At 35.3% G+C, this 22,008-nt stretch overlaps 1 protein-coding gene across 1 annotated transcript in view; it reads left to right on the top strand.

The window, feature by feature from the left end:
* EYS (eyes shut homolog) overlaps positions 1-22,008 on the top strand; it is an 854,603-nt gene that overhangs the window by 577,286 nt on the left and 255,309 nt on the right. Inside the window, exons 33-35 of the mRNA XM_042016808.1 lie at positions 763-953; positions 2,660-2,751; positions 18,857-19,007. Of these exons, the coding sequence (XP_041872742.1) occupies positions 763-953; positions 2,660-2,751; positions 18,857-19,007 (434 nt within the window). The remainder of the gene's footprint in view (positions 1-762; positions 954-2,659; positions 2,752-18,856; positions 19,008-22,008) is intronic.

Here is a 22,008-nt window from a genome sequence, read left to right as displayed (position 1 = left end):
GAAAGGAGAGGAGAAAGGAGGGGAGAGGAGAAAGGAGAGGAGAAAGGCAGGAAGGGGAGGGGAGGGGAAGGGAGGGGAGGGGAAAGATGAGAAGAAAGAATGGGATAGGAAGAAATAAAAAATACAAAGAAGCTCCTTTTAAGTGCAGTCATATGTCATCTGATAGGCTTGAGGCCATGTATTCACATACCTTTTCTATTTAAATAAGAGCTGCATCTGCCCTTGCCAGGTATTGCACAGGGTGCTGAATGTTAAAAGGTTTCCAGATAAATCAGACAAACTAGATGTAGTCACAAAGGAAATTTTCAGCTTTCATCCTAGCACCACAAAATATTAGGATGCCAATTTCATAATTAGGTTGTAGAATGTCTTCCTTCCTTTCCATACTGTGTGGTTTCTGTAAAGACTTCAAACTCATTCATTCTTGCATCTAGGTTTGGTTAAAAAACCTAACGTTGAAAAAAATGTTGAGCCAAAGCTGGTAGATATGTACCAAGTGCTTTCATCTTTGTAGCCTAGCTACAAATGCATTGATTTATATGCCTGCTTAATATAATTTGACTAAAACTTTTGTGTCTAGTTTTATCAACTAAGTGTTAACCTTTGACAGAAGAAAACATCTGTTTTCTGACTCATATCTGAATCCTTGATGGATGTAAAAAATTATCTTAAATCTTTGCTACCCCTACCAGAATAAGAAAGCAGTGTGTGAAGAAGCAAAATGTGCTTATATCCTTACACATCTCAAAATTCTATTCACAGATTTTAGTTATGCTCGCTACTATGGTGATTCTTACCTGGAATTTCAAGGTTTGCATTTGAACATGGAAAACTTCATCCACCTGGAATTTAAGACCTATAATCCTCACGGACTTCTCCTAAATATTGAACAGAGCCCAGAAACAATACGACATTTTTTAATTCAGCTTGTCATCAATAATGGTACTTTGCAGGTAAGGCATCAAAATCTCCCACTGAAGGAGAAGTAAATAAAAGTTAGAATCTGTAAAAATTTTAGTACTTTTTCCTTTTCTTACTGTAGAATATAGTAAAGCTACAGAGATTCTTGACATCTTCAGTATTTTAAGGAAAACAGTTGTCAAACTTGCTATCTGTCATGTCCAATTCTTGGTTAATATGATCAATATGACTCACAAGAGTACACATTAAGACACACAAATAAAGAATGTAGGTTTTGTCTTTCCATGTGGTATAAATTACGTTACTGCATTTTATACCTAAACTAACTGAACTTCCGCATGTGGAACTTCATTAAAATTGTCATAAAACCAAACCACTACAGAAAGGCTGTGGAATTCAGTGAATTGTCATAGGAAAAGTTACCATGTTAGGGAATAGAGGGTATCTTTGTTACCATGTATCTCTGAGTAGAAACCTTTTACTTAATCTATTATTTACATCACAGTTCCACGGGATCAGAAAAAAAAAGCCAAAACATTTCTTTGGCTTTTTGGACAGACTAACTAGGAATATATTTGTTTATAGACTTAAAGGAGTAAAATGTGTATCATAGTATATCTTTACCTTTCGCAAATTATTCCATCTTTTCTGAGGAAGAGATAATGAGCTTTATGAAGAGATAGGCAGGTACCAAAGAGGCTGTAAAAAGATATTAAAAGAAAAGTTACTTTTCTTATAGCAGATCTCCCACTTTCCTGCTAAAAATTTCCCAAAGTACCTGTAATTATATTCTTCTGTTAGAACTATGAAATGTCTGTTAGAAACAGCATATTTGTATTATATTTTCCTTTATGTTTAAAGACCATGACCATACTAAACAGATATATAAACTGAAGATAAACAGAAAAATAAGAAAATTACCTTTTACTTTATTTTGTTATATTGTGATTTTTTTGTCTTTATTATACTGTGACTATCTTTGTCCAGAAAAAATGAGATTAGTCACGGGCAGGAAGGCCAGGGTTTAGAAAATGCTGATGGCTTTAAGTTCATCTTACTTGTATTCATGGTAAAGTAATGATGCAGAAAAATATTTTTCTAACATATCATAAGCACCATAAAATATGAAAGTACTTTAATTGGCACAAATCTATTCAGAGATCCCAGTGTGCCATGTTAAAACTAATTGAATTCACTTAATCATTCACAAAGCTGGTCAATTAAATGTAGATTTAAAGCCCAATGAACAAATGGTTCTAAGCTCACAATCATGCTACAATTACAAGGAGACAAACCATGAAATCAAGTGCTTGTTCACATTAGCACAGGAAATTAAATGGTGCTCCAAAATGCTCAAGCCTGCACACTACATTACGTGTTTGTAAGTGCAAGGAAACCATAAAACGGTAAGTAAAATTCACCCGTGGCCAGTGTTAATTTCAGATGGATTGCAGATGGTCAACTTCTTTGCAAATCAGACCCATAATATCTGATTATACAATACACAAAGATTAAAGCATTTTCATGCAGGCTAGGAAGCATATATGTGTACTTTTATATTTCTGGTACAATAGGTTTCCTTATCCGGCACTTTTAATGAAACATTAATTTTTCTTGATACACATGACATCCTTTAGGTTTTTATGAAATAATTTATGATTTTAAAATTCAAGTTTCTAAGGCTACAACTGTTTAATTATTAGAAATAATGTAATTAAAACCTTTTCCCACTCCATAGTACCAGTATTTATGTGATGAAGCCACAGAAGTCAAAAACATCACTACCACTGCTAGAGTGGACGATGGACACTGGTATAATGTGCAAATTAGGTAAGTTTACTGTTGACTGTTTTTATAATTGTTTCAAAGACCATATAGGTTGAACAGTTAGTAAATTCCACAGATATTATATCTCATTAAGTATGAGTGATACCTGAACACGTACAGTAAAATCATTTTATGGCAGTCTGGGCCACAACTATCCTTGGAAAGAATGTTTATAACTACAGTTGGACAGTGCTCATCACATCCCTGATGTGGAAATAAACTTATTCACATTGAAATAATTTACTGTAGCAGACATAAACATTCAGTCATGGAAGATGCTGTGCAGTAGGTCCAAGCTACTCAGCCTAGGAAATAGCTGAATTTCCAACAATGAGAGTGTGACTAATAGAAAAATCTTGGAAAAGAAATAGATAGGCAGAAACAGCACCATGAGTTTCATTGGTGTCACTGACTTGCAACTCATAATAGGATATATAATTCCTGTAGAAGTAACAATACTTGCAACTGAAGGACAATAAAATGAAAAGAAAATGAGGTCTGTGGTAGGCTTTCCATGTTTTTTTACATAAACGTATCTAATGACCAAAGATTCGTGCTCATAGAATCCACAGCCTTGACTGTGAAAATGAAAGTTTTATGTTCACTTTATAGGAAAGTTAGGCACCTAGTGAGCTCTCTGGGTGCCTAGCTCCTATTAGGCAGCTTAAAGTGGGTCCAATCATCTTGTCCAGCAAGAAGAAAATAAGCTATAGCTGTCTGCTTGTCTCTCAGGACTAAGTTAGTCCTTAAAAAGTTTGTGGAGGAATGCAGAAGGAACAAAAACCTTTTAATGGAATAGGAATTGTATAGCTATATCTGTCCAAATATTGTTAAATTAAGAACTTTTGCAGGGCAGCACTGTGTCCCTTTCCTTCCATGGGAAATGTAGTGGAGTGTGTATCCATTATACTGTACCTTGATCCCTCAGATGCGGCAGTGAGTACTCAGTGAGAAGAACCACAATTTGTTACTGCATTTCAGCTACCATTGCTATCATATTTTTTTTCCAGCAAGTTAGACCACACTCAAGGTCCAGACTACTCAGTAGCATTACACAAATTAATGCAAGGAGCAAAAGACAGTAATCCACTGTGGTTGTGCTTATCACCCAGAAAGGAACACCATAAACCAAACCATGCTAATGGAAGTTAAAAGCAATTGTAAGCTCCTCTGTGACCAGGAAGAAATAGAATGCAGTCTCTGTGACACTGATAAAAGTGAGATTCTCTAAAATCTAATAACATACAGAGTTATGTTTATTTCCTGGTTATGACACCCTCTCAATATCAAAATAGAGAAAGTAAATTGGAAAATAATTTTTAGAGAAGAGATCTAAAGATGACAAAATCGTTAAGCAGCTTCTGTATGAATAGAGACTAAATATTCAAGTACTCTGCGAGTCCATTAAAGACAATTAAGAGAGGATTCCATAGAAATCCCAAGTGACACAAACGAAGAGGATAAGGGGTGGAGACATAAAATATCTAGTTACTTAGATAGTTTAAATCCATTGCAATTCAATTGTTATTCCTTTTTGTTCATTTTAAGAAAGATAGAAGATCCTCAAGATAACAAAAATACAAGTACCTGAACCCTCAGTAACGTGGAAATCTTTATGAAAAACAGCCTTTCCCTGGCACTGAAGCACTCAGACTGCCATGTCATTTTCATCCCTCAGAGATCCACTAGTTACCATGATGCAAATGCACTTATTCTATGCATTTTCCCCCTACTCCTTCAAGCAGAAAATAACTTGAGTCTGTAAATCAGCCCATGACAATAGCCCCTGACAGAAGAAAACCAACCTAATCTCTGTATTTTGCTTTTCCTTTTGAGCTTAAAAGAAAGGAAGGAAGAGTTGCCTTCTTTCATTTGCAGGAAATTATTTCAGGACAGCTCAGGAAATGAGCCACACTTATGTATGCTGCTGAAAAAGCAGGAATGTGTACTGTTTATGGGATTCAGGCTAGTTACTGAGCAATTAATAATTAATCATTCTACTCGCTTTAGAAGACTGGAAATAGTTCTGGACATTGTTTTAAGATGACATTCTGCAGATGACACCAAGTCGTGTTGGAGTGTTGATTCGCTGGAGGGTAAGAAGTCTCTGTAGAGGGATCTGGGCAGACTGAATCAAATGGGCCAAGGCCAATTGGGTGAGTCTTATGAGAAGTGGCTCAGGGAGCTGGGGCTATTTAGCTGGGAGGAAAAGTGCTGAAGGGCTTATAGCTCCCTACAACTCCCTCAAAGGAGGCTATAGCGAGGTGGGGATCAGTCTGTTCCCCCAGCTAACAAGAAATCAGACAAGAGGAAATGGCCTCAAGTTGCACCAGGGGAGGTTTAGGTCGGACATTTGGAAAAAAATCTTCACAGAAAGGGTTGTAAAACACTTAAAGAGTCTGCACAGGGAAGAGGCTGAGTCACCATTGCTGGAGGTATTTAAAAGTCATGTAGATACGGCAGTTAGGGGCATGGTTTAGTGTTGGACTTGGCAGTGCTGGTTAAACAGTTGATCCTGATGGTCTTAAAGATCTTTTCCAACCTAAACAATTCTGTGATTCTACAATTCTAAGACTTAAAATCTTAGTGATGTAGATGTCAGAAAGATTTGAAATTGCTTCTCACTGTCATCTCATGCATTTTCACATGTGCTTAAGATAATTAAAAAGTCTGTATCCTGGATATATATACTTTACATCTTTTTTTCCTTTATTGAAAATTAAATATATATTGTTGACAGTTAAGTTTGATAGAGTCAGTCTTGAAATATCTGTTAATTGTTTTATAAAGTTACCATTTCATTTAATAAACTGCAGTGTAATACAGCATAATAAAACTTAAAATAACTTTGGTGAAAAAATTCTGTAACTTATTCAGCAACTTTCTAGAGGTTTGCAAACATTTAATCTTCTCAGAACTGATTTTCAGTGAGATAAGTAAGCTAAGTTTTGAACAATGGTATCTGGGAAATTGGCAAAGTTAAATGGGAACATAGGAGATACTGCATATTGTAACAGTGTATATGCACACGGGACTTTCTTCGTTGTGCATATGTTAAGTATTATGAACAGACATTGTAGGTAATAACAATACTTTTTTTTTTTTGTAAAGAAAATGCTAATTCTTACTATTTAATGTAATCCTAATTGTTTGGAACTCTTTTGATGTAATCCTGTGATGGAAAGGGTTTTGTCTTTTCAATTCAGGAAAAGCAATGCATTTCAGCTACTGAAGATAAGACATCTTCAAAGAGTATACTGCCTCTACAATATCATATTAAATTAAAGAAGTAGACTTAAAAGAAGTGAGTGTTGTTTAATACAAGTTTAAATACAGTGAAAATTACTGATAGTATCTTCCTTTTCTGCTTACAGGAGAAAATTTTACTTCTTCCTTTATCCCACAGAAATAATTCATCATGTGAATAAAAGAAATGTCACACTGTCTAATGTTTGCAAATAAACACACGTATTACTGTCAGACAATGTCCTTTATCCAGTTCTCATAGCTCAACACACTATTCATGCTGAAAGTAAAATAGCAGCATTGCTGAAGTACATGATGATGGAATATTGTGACTAAAAAAACTGTAATAATTTAATAAATTTGGACACAATATAAGTACCGTATTTGCATCAAAATCAGGCATAACTTGGATAATTTGGGTTAGGATATAACTTTTTGCATCAGATTAGTCTAATTTATGGCGTTGGCTGCTAAAAGCAACACATAGCCAAGGTTTGCTTCAGAGCAGTGCCTGAGACTTCCATTTTACGTGTAAACTACTGTAGTTGTGTACTAAGTCTGTTAATGAAAGTTCATTGCAGATATTTCATTCACATTTCTGACTATTGTTTTGGTTTTCTTAAGAATGTTTCCAGGGAAGTGAAAGAGCTACAGTGAAAAATAGATATAGGCAATATTCCACAGGGACTAGATTACTGCAGGATATTCTGAAGGGAAGGAGATGTTAGACTCAAGCACTGGAAGGTTTACACGTTTGGTTTTGTAGAGAGGATAGAGTTTTCTTACTGGCAATGCAGGGGTTGTTCAACCAGAATCTTCTCATTCCAGCATTTATAAAACTGCCTCCATTAACTACTTTAAGATGTTTCTTCTTCAGTCTTTGTCATCAAAACAAGTTGATAAAATAACATGAATTGCAGAAACAAACCAAACTGCAGCAGCGATATAGAAATTTGCCTTTTCTTGGTCCACTATTCTCCATTTCAGTACTGATAAAAATAGTTTCCTCAATTACATGAAAAGTATTCTTACTTTCATTTTAGTCTCAGATCAGAATTGTCAATTGCTTTTGCAAATATGTCCACTTATAAATTGATTATGCAGTAGATGTCATGAGTACAACTTCTTTAATATGAGTCTATCCACTTTGAAATTTTTTAATTGTCCAAGATCATTAGGATTAAATATCTGGTGTGGGTGCTCCATCAGTTTAGAAACTAACTGCAAAATCTGGCAGTTGCTTTTCTGAGTGTCTTATTCCTCTCCTTTGACTCCTATTGTTTGTAATTTGAGGTTTGCACTAGTTACCTATAGGACTTTTGATGATTGATTGTCTTCCTTTTTAGATGTAAAAGTTTTCTGATTCCTCTAGTCAGAAAAAGATCTTTCTAATCATGCCATAATGCAACATATGCTCACTCAGGAGCTTGTATATTGCTTGGTTTTGACAGCTTTTTATGGGGGTCTGAGATAATCCATATGGTGCAAAGTATGTTGTATTTATAATCCTTCACAACATGCTACAAACCTCATATTTTCCCTAGGGTTTCAGACAGGTAAGATAAGCAGATGATAAAGTAGTTAGCAAATCCTGCAGATGCTTCTCTGTTTTGTTTGTCTTTTGTTCTTTTTATTTCACTTTTATTGTAAATTCCTATTTTTATTTTATCACAAAGGTGCAGAAATCTGACCTTCATTTTTAGCATAACAGCATATGGGTGAAGAAGTCATTCATCTCTTGTTTCATGCACCATGTAAATGTCACATACTCTACTTAATGAAAACATACTTAATGGGCCATATCCTCAAAAACCAGTGTGAGTCAAAAGATATTATTAGCAATTGCTGCTGCTTAATTAGAAAAGTGTATTCAATATTTATAAAATGCAGTGGGAAATATATTCTTGATATAAAACAGAATCAGGGTCTTTTCATTTTCTTGGCCTCTCCCAAGAAATCTGTCAATGGACTTGCATTAGCTGCAAGTTAAGGTACTTGGACACAGCAGGGTTAAGTCAGTTTTATATTTGTTATCAATACAAAAGGTTTAGGAAGTTGCTGGACCTCTAAACTGGCCATTGACAGGGTCCTCACAAACATATTTTCTTAGCCACAGTTGTGTTGGTCTTTTTTTCAGTCCCTCCTAAAGTGCCTGGTGTAAAACTAGGGGTGAATGAAATACAAGTGCTGACTTATCTAATAATTTCTAATTTTTATATGGTCTGAAGCTTTTCCCAGATCGATGGAGCTTACTTGGAAAAAGTACAGGTTTATACTTGGTCCAATTTATTTATGATGTATTAACACTGGTAATAAAATGACTTTTGTATTTTCTAAATTTCACTGTATCTTAAGTCCTAAGTAGGTTATATCTGCTCCTTAATGTCCAATATACATTGCAGAGATGCTAAGTCAATGAAAACAAACTGGTTTGGGAATATAGTTTATAAATAGAGGCATTTTCATTTAATACAGAATGAAAATAATTAAAACATTGGAAACATCGATACTGATGTCAAGACCTGGATTTGTAAAGTGGAAAATAGGAATGAGCTGGTCATGAAGTATGAAGAAAATTGGAAGGATTTTTTTTTTCATTTTGGCTTGGGGGTTTTGGACAAAGATAAAGAAATTTAACATAAAATTCTTATGGTAACTATCACTCAGGTGAGCAGGAAAAGTGAACAATATCCCCAAAAAGGGTATTATGAAATACTTGTGAAAAGAAAAAGATACTGACTTTGTAACAGCATAGACTGACTCTTGGCACAAGTAGCTCAAAAAGTGTGCAACTAATTTCTAGAGGCTGAAGATTTCTGTTACATGGTGACACTTTTACTGTCCACTAGCAGAGCATGACATTACCACAGAAATGGTAGTGCTGGATTGAAACAACAGAATCAAGGAAGATTCTGATTTATGAACTGTGAAACTGAAGCCAAATAAGAATCAAAAAACACTAAATAGAGGAAAAGTTTTGAAATCTTGCTAGTCAGAATAAATGTTTTTGCAGTTCATTCTGCTAACATGCACAGTACATTTAGAGAAAGTTAATTTGATCTTGATCCTTTCACAGATAAGTAGAGGGGGAACCAAGACAATAATATTCACTCCTGGGACTAATTTTATTTTTTACTTTATCTCATAAATACCTTATAATTTAAATGTATTTTTTTTTTTGGTGGTCAAGTGTTTAAAAATAAATTATGGTGCTTCTTAAGAATAAATGTTCAATCAATAACAGTTTTCAGTTTATATTATACTTTTTTCCAAGAACCTAATGAGCCTGGGCATGAGCTGGTCACAACAACCCCAGGCCTTGCTACAGGCTTGTGGTGGCTGGAAAGCCTTCCAGAGGAAAAGGACATGGGGGTGCTGCCTGAACATGAGCCAGAGTGTGTCCAGGTGGCCAAGAAGGCCAGTGGCATCCTGGCCTGGATCAGCAATAGTGTGGCCAGCAGGACAAGGACAGTGATTGTCCCTCTGTACTTGGCACTGGTGAGGCCACACCTCAAGTGCTGTATCCAGTTCTGGGCCCCTCACTACATGAAGGATATTGAGGGGCTGGAGCGTGTCCAGAGAAGGGCAATGGAGCTGGTGAAGGGTCTGGAGCACAAATATTTCAGGTAGTGGCTAAGGGAGCTGGGGTTGTTTAGCTGAAAGAAAAGGAGGTTCAGGGGAGACCATGTTGCTCGCTATAACTACCTGACAGGAGGTTGTAGCCAGGTGGGGGTCAGTACTTTCTTCCAAGTAACAAGACAAGAGGAAATCGCCTCAAGATGCACCAGGGGAAGTTTAGCTTGGATATTAGGAAATATTCTTCACAGGATTGGTTGTTAAGCATTGGAAAAGGCTGCCCAAAGAAGTGGTTGAGTCACCATCAATCAAGGTGTTTGAAATATTTAGAGGTGGCACCGAGGGACATGGTTTAGTGATGAACTTTGCAATATTAGGTTAAAGGTTTGACTTGGTAATCTTAGAGGTCTTTTCCAGACCTAACTTTCTATTATTCTATGATAGTTCTGCCATTTTAATGGCTTAGAGCACTGTGGAAACAATGACTTTGTAGATGCTAGAGAGGAATAACAGGATCTCACTAAAAAACACAGAAAAGCAAACTGATCCATACATAGGTTGAATACTGAGAATGCATTCATTATATCTGCTACTGAAGAATTATTAAGGGAAGAGATAGACCATCTGTGAATTTAGACATACCCAGTTTCCTTTGTGAATAAGCATAGATTTCTGTAGCTGAAAATCATTTTTGTGCACAAATACCAGAAATAAGTTACAAGTACAGAGTATCACTGCAGTCATCTTCTATTAATCTTAGGTATTTTTTAAAATATCAGTTAGTGTAAATTTTTTTTAAGAGAACATCTTAGACTTCAATAGTAGAACTACTGTACCACAACTAATGATTCTACTGTTCTTTGAAGTGTCTTTATGTGAAAAACAAAAGTATAGTTTAATTCTAGATTCAGAAATTATTCATTTACCTTGCTAGAAATTGCCTTTCTTTGTCTGTCTTCCTTAGAAAAAGTAGAGAAACAACATGTCTCTCTTACTGACTGCTGTATATCACTAATCTGTTAGAGATACTGTCTCCATCATTTATGTATTTGCTGGAGGCTTTTCCTCAGGACAAGTCTTTAGCTGGTTCTCTGTTAAAGAGTATTTAAATCCCATTCTATCCCATGTGATCTATACAATAGTTCTTAACTCTATTGTTCACGTTATTAATTTCACAGAACATTAAAAATTTTCTTACCAGAATAACTCAGATTGCTATTTTTAAAAGTAAAGTAGTAACATCATCAACTGACTTTTTTAATACATTTTAAATATTTTTTCCTTATAAAAACTAATAGACTGTAACAGTATTCTATTTCTGAATTGATTTTGGTTTTAAGAAAGCAGACCTAACATATAGAGTACACACAATCCAGTATTTCCTCTTATACACTTAAATGTACTGAGCTCTTTGATTTCATAATCAAAGTGATTTTAAGAACACAGGTTTTCACATGCAATATATTTTATACAATATATGCATATTAAAAAGGAGTAAATATACTAGCTATCACAAAGGAAGCTTAGTGAAAAACAAACACTGTAGGTTTAAAAAAATATTTTACTGAACTTCTTTTCCTCTCTATGGATGAATATATGACGTGATTTGAACGCAGCAGCATAAGGTAACATAAGCAACCATTTTTATCTAAGCTAAAATTCCTAAAATTTCTTGGGTTTAGATTTTCAGGCCAGAAGGGAACACTTATTTGACCACAAAGAGACCACTAATTTGACCTCTTCTATGTCTTAAATGATCAATATTTTGTTTGAAGTCTATGAAAAACACAGATTTCAGTTAAATCAAGCCCTTCTAATTCTTAAATGTTTTCCTATGATATGCTTTACTCTGGTCACCTCTTCCTAAACCCACAGCATTGGTGGGCAGTTTATATATACACTTCATTCTTTCTGGAAAACCCCATCCAGTACTTCAGTAAAAAGCTGAAAATAAAAGGTGGGTAGAGATTCACTTCTGACCCTGCTAACCCTACATCGCAGGTCTTGAGGTAATGCCCAGGACTGTGCAAGGAGCACAGACATATGAGGTGTAATTCACTCTCACCTCAGAGATCTTTTTATCTGCTAGATACCTTTTCACCACTCTGTTATTTGAGACATGTCCCAGAAAATAGAGAAATGAAAATAATTAACCAGTTCTGTAGTGGGAGAAAAATGCTGTTAGGCACTTTACATTGCATCCAGAAACCTGAAGACATAAATTTTATTAAAGTCATCATATTGCAGCAGATATGATGCAAGCAGTCCTTTTCTCTACTGAATAAAGGAGGAAGATGCAAAGAACAGGACAAGCAGTATAGCAGTCTTGTTTACTCAGACAGTGCTGTGTGAATTCTGTACACTGTAACTCCTACTTAGTAAGAAGGAAGCCGGCTTTCTACTTTATCCCACGTGAATCCCTTTCAGTCAGAGTTATCTGGAGGCAGGGAGATGCACCTCTTTTGAAAGCAAATAAGCTTTTTCTCCCTGAAGGGCAGGATGGAGTTTGCAGAGTGTCTGCAGCAACAGTGCAGACTGAGAAAACCCTGGAGAAAAAAGGGCAGTCTGCCTGCTACAGGTGGCCAGCACTAAGGTGAGCCTTGTAAGGCCATGGAAGAAAGGAGATTTTGTTTAGGACTAACTGTGTCTGGTAGAAAATGTATTCAAGTTAGAGAATAAATTTGTCTTCAAGGCTTTTATTTAATCACACTTACTGCTATATTTTCATTACTAAAAATAGTAACATTTTAAGAAGCTAGTTATCTTGTGTGCTAAATAAAGTCTTTCCTTAAAGAAGGGCGTCATGTCTGTTTGGGTAAGTCACTCTAACAAAAGGGAGAAAATTCAGAATGCCTTCAAAGGGACACCTTTGGCTTCAAAAGGCTTGGTTGTTTTTTCCACATTTAAACCACTTTATTCTTCTTTCTTTTTTTTGGCTCCTCACTAATGATTCCAGGGCTCATATAGAGTCTTTTGCCTAAGCTGCCAGTCAAACCATGCCTATAACTATATAAGAAATGCCAGTGAGATCATCCAGGCTCCACAATATCTGCTATACATATTCACGGCCCTCCACTAACTTCAGAATTTCTTTAAAATGTTAGGTTGAAGCTTGTCTTCTTAAAATGATAAATTTAATTTTCTTTCCAAAGCAGGATTTCTATCAGTAAACAATCATGGGGTTATACTGCTGATGCTACGTCATGATACTCCTTTTGAACCGTCTCAGTCTGGCATTGCCAAACATGGCAGAACACCTTTTGCCATTCTGAAGTCACGACAGCAATTACTTTCTTCATTCAGCCAGAACTAAGATTTCAAGGAGAAAGGAATAGTGGAAATGGACAAAGCCTAGAAGTTATATTAGAAAAATTTGACATTAATATTTTCATATCTTGCACTTAGTTTTCAGAAATTGAGGGTAGTGAAAGTAGACCTTCTGCTTACATAGCTGTCTGAGTACAGGAGAAAAACCTTAACCTGCACTGATCAAGCCTTCTAAAAAAAACCAAAAGTTTAAAACTTAGTGCACTTTTTTGCAGCTAGATAATGTTATTTTATTTTGCATCAATGCGATGTTAAAAAAAAAATCTTAATGGAATCAAAACCCGTTATGAAATCGAAGCTTAAGATGTTGCACATATTTTTTTAATTTTCCAGACAGGCTATCTTTCACAAACTTCTTATGAATCAATAGAGAATAAACAACTGCCTTTTCGTGGCAATGTCATTGAATGCAATGGATTTAATTATACTAAATTGGTCATAATAACAGTTAATAGTGATTTAATACCACCAATTAGTTTGAAACAAACTGTTGTTTTACAGCCTCTTTTTAAGATAAAAGCTTACTTAGTCATGCCACATCTTGGGTGCAAATCACAGTCTACACATTCTCAGAACTCTACCATCAAAGCAGACACTCGGACACTAAAATTTAGAGTCATGCAAGTGACAAGTCTGTGGTGTATAGTGATGTTTTCTTGCTCAGACTGTTTAACTTAAAAAAATGCTAAAAATGTTTCTGTCATAGCTACTTTATTTTGCTTTGGATCTCAAAAGAGATCATTAGTGTCACTTATAAGAGTGAAAATTTTCTACTTTATCTTCTGAAACAACTTATCGCAAGGACAGAAACATAAAAACAGTAAAATAGGGCTCTAATAACAGGCCAATAACAATACATCAGACTTTGTTCTGCATTATTTTCTATGGAACATCAAAGGGTACTTATGGATACTAAAAGTGGCCTCAGTGTTCTATGGCTGCTTTGGCCACATGTCGTAAGCACAGAATTTACATTAAGGAGAACACAGATAGGCTATAGAGACTCTTACCTGCAGAGTCAATGTAAATATGAATTCCCACGGTGTAACTATCTTCTTATTAGAAACATTCTTTAAGTTTCACTTCAAATTACAGTGTTGCAGGTCTAGGTCCAACTCTACTTTCTACTGCCTGAATACTTGAGTATAGTACTCTAATTTGAGCCAAGCTTTTCACTAAGTGACACTTTACTTACATCTAACTCAAGTTTAAATACGTGCATATAGTTTTCTAAGTTTAATTTCCGCAAGTAGTATCTGGGGTTGCTATGATGTGAGCAGCAAGAAACTAGAAGCAAGAAACTGCAAAGACAGAAAGGGCCAGAGGAATAGATAATGTTTTTTTCTTTAGCTATACCTACAGTAGTAAATTAAACTAAAATTTTGAAGTCTGGTCTCTGGACTGAGGCCAACTGGCAGGTCCCAGATCATGTCTTTAAAATCACTTACGGTAAAATAGTTTGGTGACGTGAGTTTGAAATGATTCCTGAATTGCACTAACAAGAGAACTTTATGAGTTTCAGAATTGGAGCTAGTTCCTAACTTCCATGGTAACTGTAACAGAAACAGTGATGACTTTGTAAAAATAGGGATGATTCCATGCCAGGATTTGAACTCAAATTGTGGACCTATTTAGTGTAGTAGTGTAAGTGTAACTTCTGTGAAAAGGAGGTGCCGTATTTATTTATTTATTTATTTCTTAGAATACGAAACAAAGTTTATTTTCTCCCCTCCTTGCATTATAAATTTATATCATTATCTTCATTGTTCTTATTTGTTTAGTTAAATCATAGTTAAATCTAGGACCAGACCAAGAAATCAGCTTCAGGCTCAGGAAATACAAGTCTGCTGTCAGAGCGAATGAGAAAAAATATGTTGTTGACTAATTAGTTAATCTGCAACATGAAAGTGTGTATTACCTGGTGTCTCAGTAGGGCAAAATCAGCACCAACAGATGAGAGCAGTCTACAATTATGCATCTTACTGCAGAGTGAAAATGTAATGGCTGTGAGTGAACTGGTATATGTTTTATCTAAGTAAATCTACTGCAGGTAACAAGAGATTCTGCCCTATTCTGTAAATATTACTAGTATGGGATTGCAGGGGTATTCTTTGCTGAAGGAAGGTGTCTCAGGATTGTAGGATTGCAGAATTGTAGGGTGATTCAGGCCAGAAGGGACGTCAGGAGGTCTTTAGCACAACCTCCTGCTCAAAGCAGGGCCAGACAAGGTCAGAACAGGTTGGTCAGGGCTTTATTCAGTCAGATTTTGAAAACCTCTAATGCTGACACCTGCAAAACTCTCTGAGTAGAGAGGTCCAGAGGTCCCATTCCTAAATTCGTCTCAAACACCCTTGAAAAGCCTTAAAGATTTCAAAACAAGTGCTAGGTCAAAATTGATCCCACCTTTTAAATGTGCATTAATAAAAAGTATTTCTTGATTGTAGTGACAGTAGGTTTATTGTTTTGTCATAGTTTTACAAAAATAAACATTGTACTGCAAGGAGCAGTTTAAGCATGAAACCAGAAAATGTAAACCTCTAGATACTGAGTGAAAAGCAAGTTGTATTTTTTTAAGCTAAGAAATCTATAAATAATAATTAAACATAATTAAAGTGAAATATGTTGTCAGCTTTAATTAAACAATTGCCTTCAATAAAATTGGGGAAATTGGGAAATTTTTTATAATATATGATAACTAAACTTCTTTACTTCTGGTGGTTCACAACTCGTGTTTGGTATAAATGTTTCAAATATCTTGTTGCTTTTGTTTAATAGACTGAATGCTAATATTACAATCTAAACAGTTCAATGGTATCAGTGAATTATTTATTGTTGTTTAGCATGGTCACATTCAAGTGAAATTTCTAGAGACAGGTGAAAGTTTCAGTCTTGTTTCTCGAACAAAATATTTTCCTTTCCTATCAGAAAAAAACAGGTTAAAGAATTTTTTTTCCCCACAAGGCTGCATAGCATAACTGACACAACACTTTTTCTGAACATCCTCCTTTCCCTCCTCCTCTTCCCTTTGTTTTGTTACCATTTTACCATTTTATGATAATCCTAAAAATGTCATTTTATCATCACTGTAAAATGTCAGAAAGTGAACATATTATGTAAAGGGACTTGGATTTCATACAGACATTGCCATATTTAGGGACTATTATATCAACAGTTATCAAATTATTGTCTGACCTTTCCATCCTTCTAACCCATGAGGCATTGAGCAATGGATTTAGTAGTGTTTAGGCAGAATTCATCTTCGGGTTATAATTAATAGGCCAGTATTTAATCACTACATTTGTGTGATTACAAATGAGGAAACTGTGAACTATTACTGCTAGCTTGGACTGAGGCACAATTACTGGTAGCTTACCCAGCAAAAGTGCTTCAGAGTTGCTGTATGTATTTCCACATTTATAATTATGCAAAAAGCCCTGTCGTCTTACTTGACCTTTAAAGCACCCAGTGTGCTGATTGTAGAAAAAGTATTTTAAAATCCTGATGGAAAATTCATAGAGTGCATATATGACCCAGTGATTGTATCATCAGCAAACGCTAAAAAATAATGGTTTAAAGTCATTATTCTAATTTGGCCAGACCCTGCTAGATTCAATCAAACACAATCAGAGGTGCATGGCTGACATTCTAACAAGCTTAGGGCAAAGGCAGCTCATGCTTTGAATTGTATTAACTTGTTTTCTGACACCAAATACTGGGAATTAATTTCATTTTTTTTTTTTAATGTATGCACACAAAAATAATTTTACATATCAATCATATAAGCTGTTAAGGACAAGCTAAAAAATATATCTAAAGCTAATGTGAAAAGAACTACGTCAATATGGTGTTTGTGTGGTAGAACTACATACATGGTCATGTAACTACTTACTGCATTAACATCTCAGAACCTGCAGAAGAAATAGTAATTAAGAGAAAAACAGAAGAGAAGTTGTTTGAGCAGCTGTACTTCACTTAGCACATCTGTTAAATAGTTAAAAAGAAAAGCCTGTCAATCCCTCCCTGACCCTCTTCCACTCCATCTTAAGAATTATGCTGTATTAAAACAAGTCTGATTTAACATATTTCTGAAATATTATCTTATTATTATGCTTTTATTCATAATTACAATATCATTTTATCAGGAAAAGAAGAAATTTTAGGTATTTTTAAAATCATATTTTTTCCTTTGAGTCTCACTGCCACTCTTTTCTGTAGAATGATATATACAAAATGTCACACTGACTTTTACTGAGCACTAGTAAAAATTTCTTGACCATTGCAAATAGAGCTACAGAGAATGATTGTGCCAGTTACACACATTATCAGCAAACCTCCTTTGTAAGCCATTAATGAAAAAGGCATGCTGCAGAACCTTCTGTGTGTGCTTAGACATACAGCCATTGTATAATATCCAAAAAGCATGGTAGGAAAAACATTTCTTTCCTTGATTCTAGATACATTTAGCTCCTTTTTCACATTCATGTTAGCTATTAATTATCAAGTTCAAAAAAAATTGAGGGGAGAACAAAAAAAATCCCCTGCATAGATCCATTAAGATGCTAGTTTTCAGTCCACAGAATCAAAACCCCAATTTATTTCCTCTTCATTCTTGATTTTAGCCACAAACCAAAATTTTTTATTCTTCATCTGAAGTTATTTGCTATAGGATGGACAAGCCACTTTGCATCACAAATATTTATAGGCCTTTCTTTAAATACATATCACTATGTTTGCATACTGTTCTGAAAGTATCTCACAACAGAATTACATGGAAAACATAGAGAACTGTTTGCAAATGTTACTAACGTTAACTCTCCATTCTCTCAGTTAAAAACACATGGAGGAGTTTATGAAATAATGTCTGAGAATCCATATATTACTATCTGACAGAAAATAGTTAAGAAAACTTTTTATGCTCTTTTTTGCAAGAATTTTCAGAAGGTAATTTTACATTGTCAGAGATAAGCTGAATTCATACTTTACCTACTGCATCCTACCCAAATTGCTTTTACAGAGCTGTGGGTTGTTGGTTTGTGGTTTGGGGCTTTTTTTGTTTTGGGTTTTTTGGGTTTTTTTATATGTACTACTTTCACATAGATTTTTTGTGACACCCATATTACAAAGGCACTTGAATATCTTTAAATATAGAGCTGATTGAACTCTCATTTGTTTCATGTACAGAGAGAAGGATAGGCTGGAAGAAATTCCTCCATGAGAGACTGGTTTAGTTCTGATATTTCTTTACTGTCCTTTCTTACATGAAGATAAAGTGATTGCTGCCAGTTGGTCATTGGAATGCAAATGACCTTTACATCATTAAAAAAAATTGAAAGAAACCAAATTGTTTGCCTGGTACCTTCTGTTTGTTGTTGAGAATTTATGCACGTTGTTAACAGCAACACTTTTAAGAGGATATGTGAGTGGGGGAGGGTAATGGGAATGTATATATTAATTTCAGGGCCTAATATTACCAACTTCAGCTTTAGGAATGATGCTTTTGAAGATAAGTATTACAGATTGTTATAGTACCTCTGCACTTTCTAAAATGCAGCTTGTTTTAAATTGCTTTAGGGGTTTGTATTTTGTGTGTGTGATGAGAAAGAACGATATTTAAAATAGTTCAATAGATGTATTTTTTTCAAATTACAAAGTCTTCTTGGTATTGATAAAAATTGTCTAACTCTTTTTATTCAGTCATTTGTGTGCTTTGGCTTTTTTTAGCAATTGCAGTGCCCAGATTTACAATATGGCTTTATTTTAATGGAATTTCAAACCCCAAAGACTTGTCAAATAGCTTGTTAAATAGCTTCTTTTATATTTATAGTTCTATAATATAAAACAGCCATTTACTTTATTTTCTTTCCTTGTTGGTTTACTAACAACCTAATTAATTTGTCAGATAGACAGTAATGTAAACAATATGTGGTGGTAAAATGTGCCTATTTCTGAATTTGTGCAGGCAGGGCATGGTACCATGTGAAGCAGAAATGTCAGTCCTGAAGATATCTTCAAATACAAGTATAACTAGAAATATCTGGTCCAGTTCTTATTGGCTTGAAACAGGATCCATATTTGTTGGTGGTTTGCCTCATCGTTATGCAGCAAAACAGGTATTTTTTATTATTATTATTTATTTTTATTTAAATTTGTATTATTTTTAGGAGTGGCACGTTGAATATTATATAACTGAAGAGATTTAAAACATGCAAAAAATAAAAATTACTTACAGCTTTTTAAGAGTTGCATCTAAGGGATGAGGAGGGTCCCTTGCAGTGTATTTCTCATGTGGGGAACAAAAGTGAACAAAAAGAGCATTATGGTCTAAATTCATTATCTGAAATCCTGATTGTCTTGATTAGTCAGAGTAAAGAAGCAAATACGATCAAATTTAGAGAAGGTACCTGTTACCTCGGGTGCTAGTTCTGTGAAGACGTGAAAAGTATTAACTGCAATCTGTTTCAAAACGAAGGAGGCTCTGTTTACATCCTGTGCTGGCATAGACAGGTATGTGTAAAAATAGACCAGGCAAGAGAAAGCTAACCTGTGAAAGTGCATTAATGAATGAGAGATAGCACAGGAGCTTGAATTTGTCAGCATCTGTATTCAGCTCAGGTAACCATGGAATGCAGGGATGAGAAGTAATATGCAGTGGGGCTTGTACAGAGCAAGGGAAGAAGAATACCCACAGGGTCATGCAGAGAGTTGGAGACAAGGATTTTGGGGTAGAGTAGTCACAATAACAGATACACATCACTTAAGTGATTTCCAGTATTTTTTTTTTTTCCAAATCAGGATGAGTATAGTTAGGAACTTCTATTCCAGTTTATGAGACTCAAATTCTTCATGCTAACACAGATCAAAGACTCAGGCCCTGTAATTCATTTGAGACTGGCACCATACACCCAGGGCACACTCAGCCCAGCTCCCAGCAGCATGGCCATTGTGCAATGCAGCTCGCAATGCAGCTGGCTCAGCCTTCTACATCTTGTCAGGTGTCAGAGTATGGAGAGCACCTCTGCATCTAAGGGGCTATTGTCATAGCTATGCATAAATTTTTTAAATTATATTGTTGACATAAGATGCCGGTGGCCTCACTAGTCATAAAGCTCCAAGTCAGTCTCTGACTTTCACTTATCTAAAGCCAACCTGTGTTGCTACCTGGACTATTTAACTCTCTTGTCTCGTTCCCAAATGTGTTTCCAGAATGTAAAACTGTTCACCATTACATAACAAAGACTATCTGTGAGTGTTTGTATGTTTTCCACATGTGGAGAAATAAATTACACTGTTAGTGCTGAGTTGGTGTAGTGCAGATCTCATTTATATGAACAGGGATCTTTGGATTCGTGTCACCCCACAACTGTAGCAAAGTTAGTCTGCAGGGGTTTTGTTTCTCCAATGCACTGTAAAAACTGGACATACGTAGTCCAGTTTTCACATTTTATGCCGTACTTTCAGGTAGGCTTCACCCTGTGCAATTGATTTAACCTTTTTATTTCTGTTCCATTCTTCAGTAAGTGAAGGTCATCTTATCATGAGGAAAATAGAGTCATTTCAAGCACAGGCGTGTTTTTGATGCTGCTGTAATGTAGCATTTCTAGATTGCTTTCACCTTATAATAAATTGCACAGTAATCAATGCTGTGACAAGACTGTTGAAATCCACCTTAAAAGTTCTTGTGAGTAGGTGCTTTTTAGGTTGTAAAATATTCAGCAAAAAAGTGTATTTCTAAGTAGTTCATACTGACATTAAAAGAACACATCAAGCAATATTCATAGTTATACAACTTTTCCCTTAATTCAAATGTTCATACACAAACTATACTTTCATCTGGAATATTTTATCCTGAGTTGCATATAGAATTTTATTTACTACAGAAATGTATCTTCAAGAAATGTTCTATACTAATGAGATATATGAAAATTATATTTTCAGTGTTTAAATGACCTGTCTTCTAGAAGTGAAGAGAAATTTTTGGGGGATACCCCAAAGAATTTATAGTGAAGGCTTAGAGAAGTTCAATTGATATAGTGTTTTTTGGAGCAGGTAAAGAAGCAATTTATTTGAGGAATATAGTAGTAATGTGTATATGAGAATGAATTTTGAGATGATAAATAGCTCTTTAATAGCTGAAGGCCAAATAAAATCCATAAAAATAAATTTACCTTAGGGAAGTTCAAATAGGTATGAAATGCAATGGTTTAAAGGTAATTTACTGCTAAAAAAATGTGCCTGCATGTGTTAGATTGTCATATCAACATGGGTTTTCTTTTTTGAGAATGTTGCAGTTCAAGTCTATTCTTAATGCAGGATTAATAGGTGAGATGTTGCAGTTCATGCTTGTTATCTAAATTAGGTAATAGATGTGGGACATGTACAAGTGCTTAAGCTGGTGATACTTAACCTCTATTAGTACTTGGAAAGCATACATTCCTATAACTTCCCCAAAAAGGCAAAAATATATCCTCTACTCGCAGTGTCCTCTCTAGTTTTCCAGTGAGCTTTCTTGCAGCTTTCTTTCTGTTTGAGATTACATCAGCCTTTTATTTCACTTAATTTTCTTTACTTATTTGAGATTTTTGTGTTCATTTTGATCTTAGCATCTCATTTTGCTTAAGTTTTATGTTTTTGTGGCTTTAGGGAAGTTCAATTTTCCTTGGCTTCTATGTCAAAGTCTGTAGGCTACAAGACAAATATAGTCTATAAAGGCTGGGTTTTTCCTTTTTGTCAGGGAATGGAGAACTGCCTGTCCAAGTACTCTTTATGTGGGCTTTTCAATCTCAGCAGTAGGAAACCACTCCAGAAAGTTTCTTTCCCATCAGTTTAGACCCAGGCAGTCAGTCTTCTACTGTAAAACGTTCATCATCCCTGAAAGAGAACAGGTCTGTTTCTGACCTTCGTCCTGCAGTTTGCTTCAAGGGAGATTTCTGCTCCAGCTGAGACTCAGCTTTTTCTGACAAGTGCTCTGATCACTCTTGGAGTCAAGTTGGATAATGACCCTTGTGATATCCACAGTCTTCACCTAATAATACATTGTCTTGCTTTAGGTCCTTCTCTCAAAGGAGTAGTTCACTTTGCTGTTGGCTCTCCTACCTTCCCATACCGTGGAAG

Source organism: Corvus kubaryi, unplaced genomic scaffold, assembly GCF_017639235.1.
Source record: "Corvus kubaryi isolate FWS band 111438036 unplaced genomic scaffold, C.kubaryi_AGA036_p1.0 split3-73, whole genome shotgun sequence".
NCBI classification, from domain to species: domain Eukaryota; kingdom Metazoa; phylum Chordata; class Aves; order Passeriformes; family Corvidae; genus Corvus; species Corvus kubaryi.
Note: the sequence above shows the minus strand (reverse complement) of the source record. Positions and strands in the feature narration are given on the sequence as shown.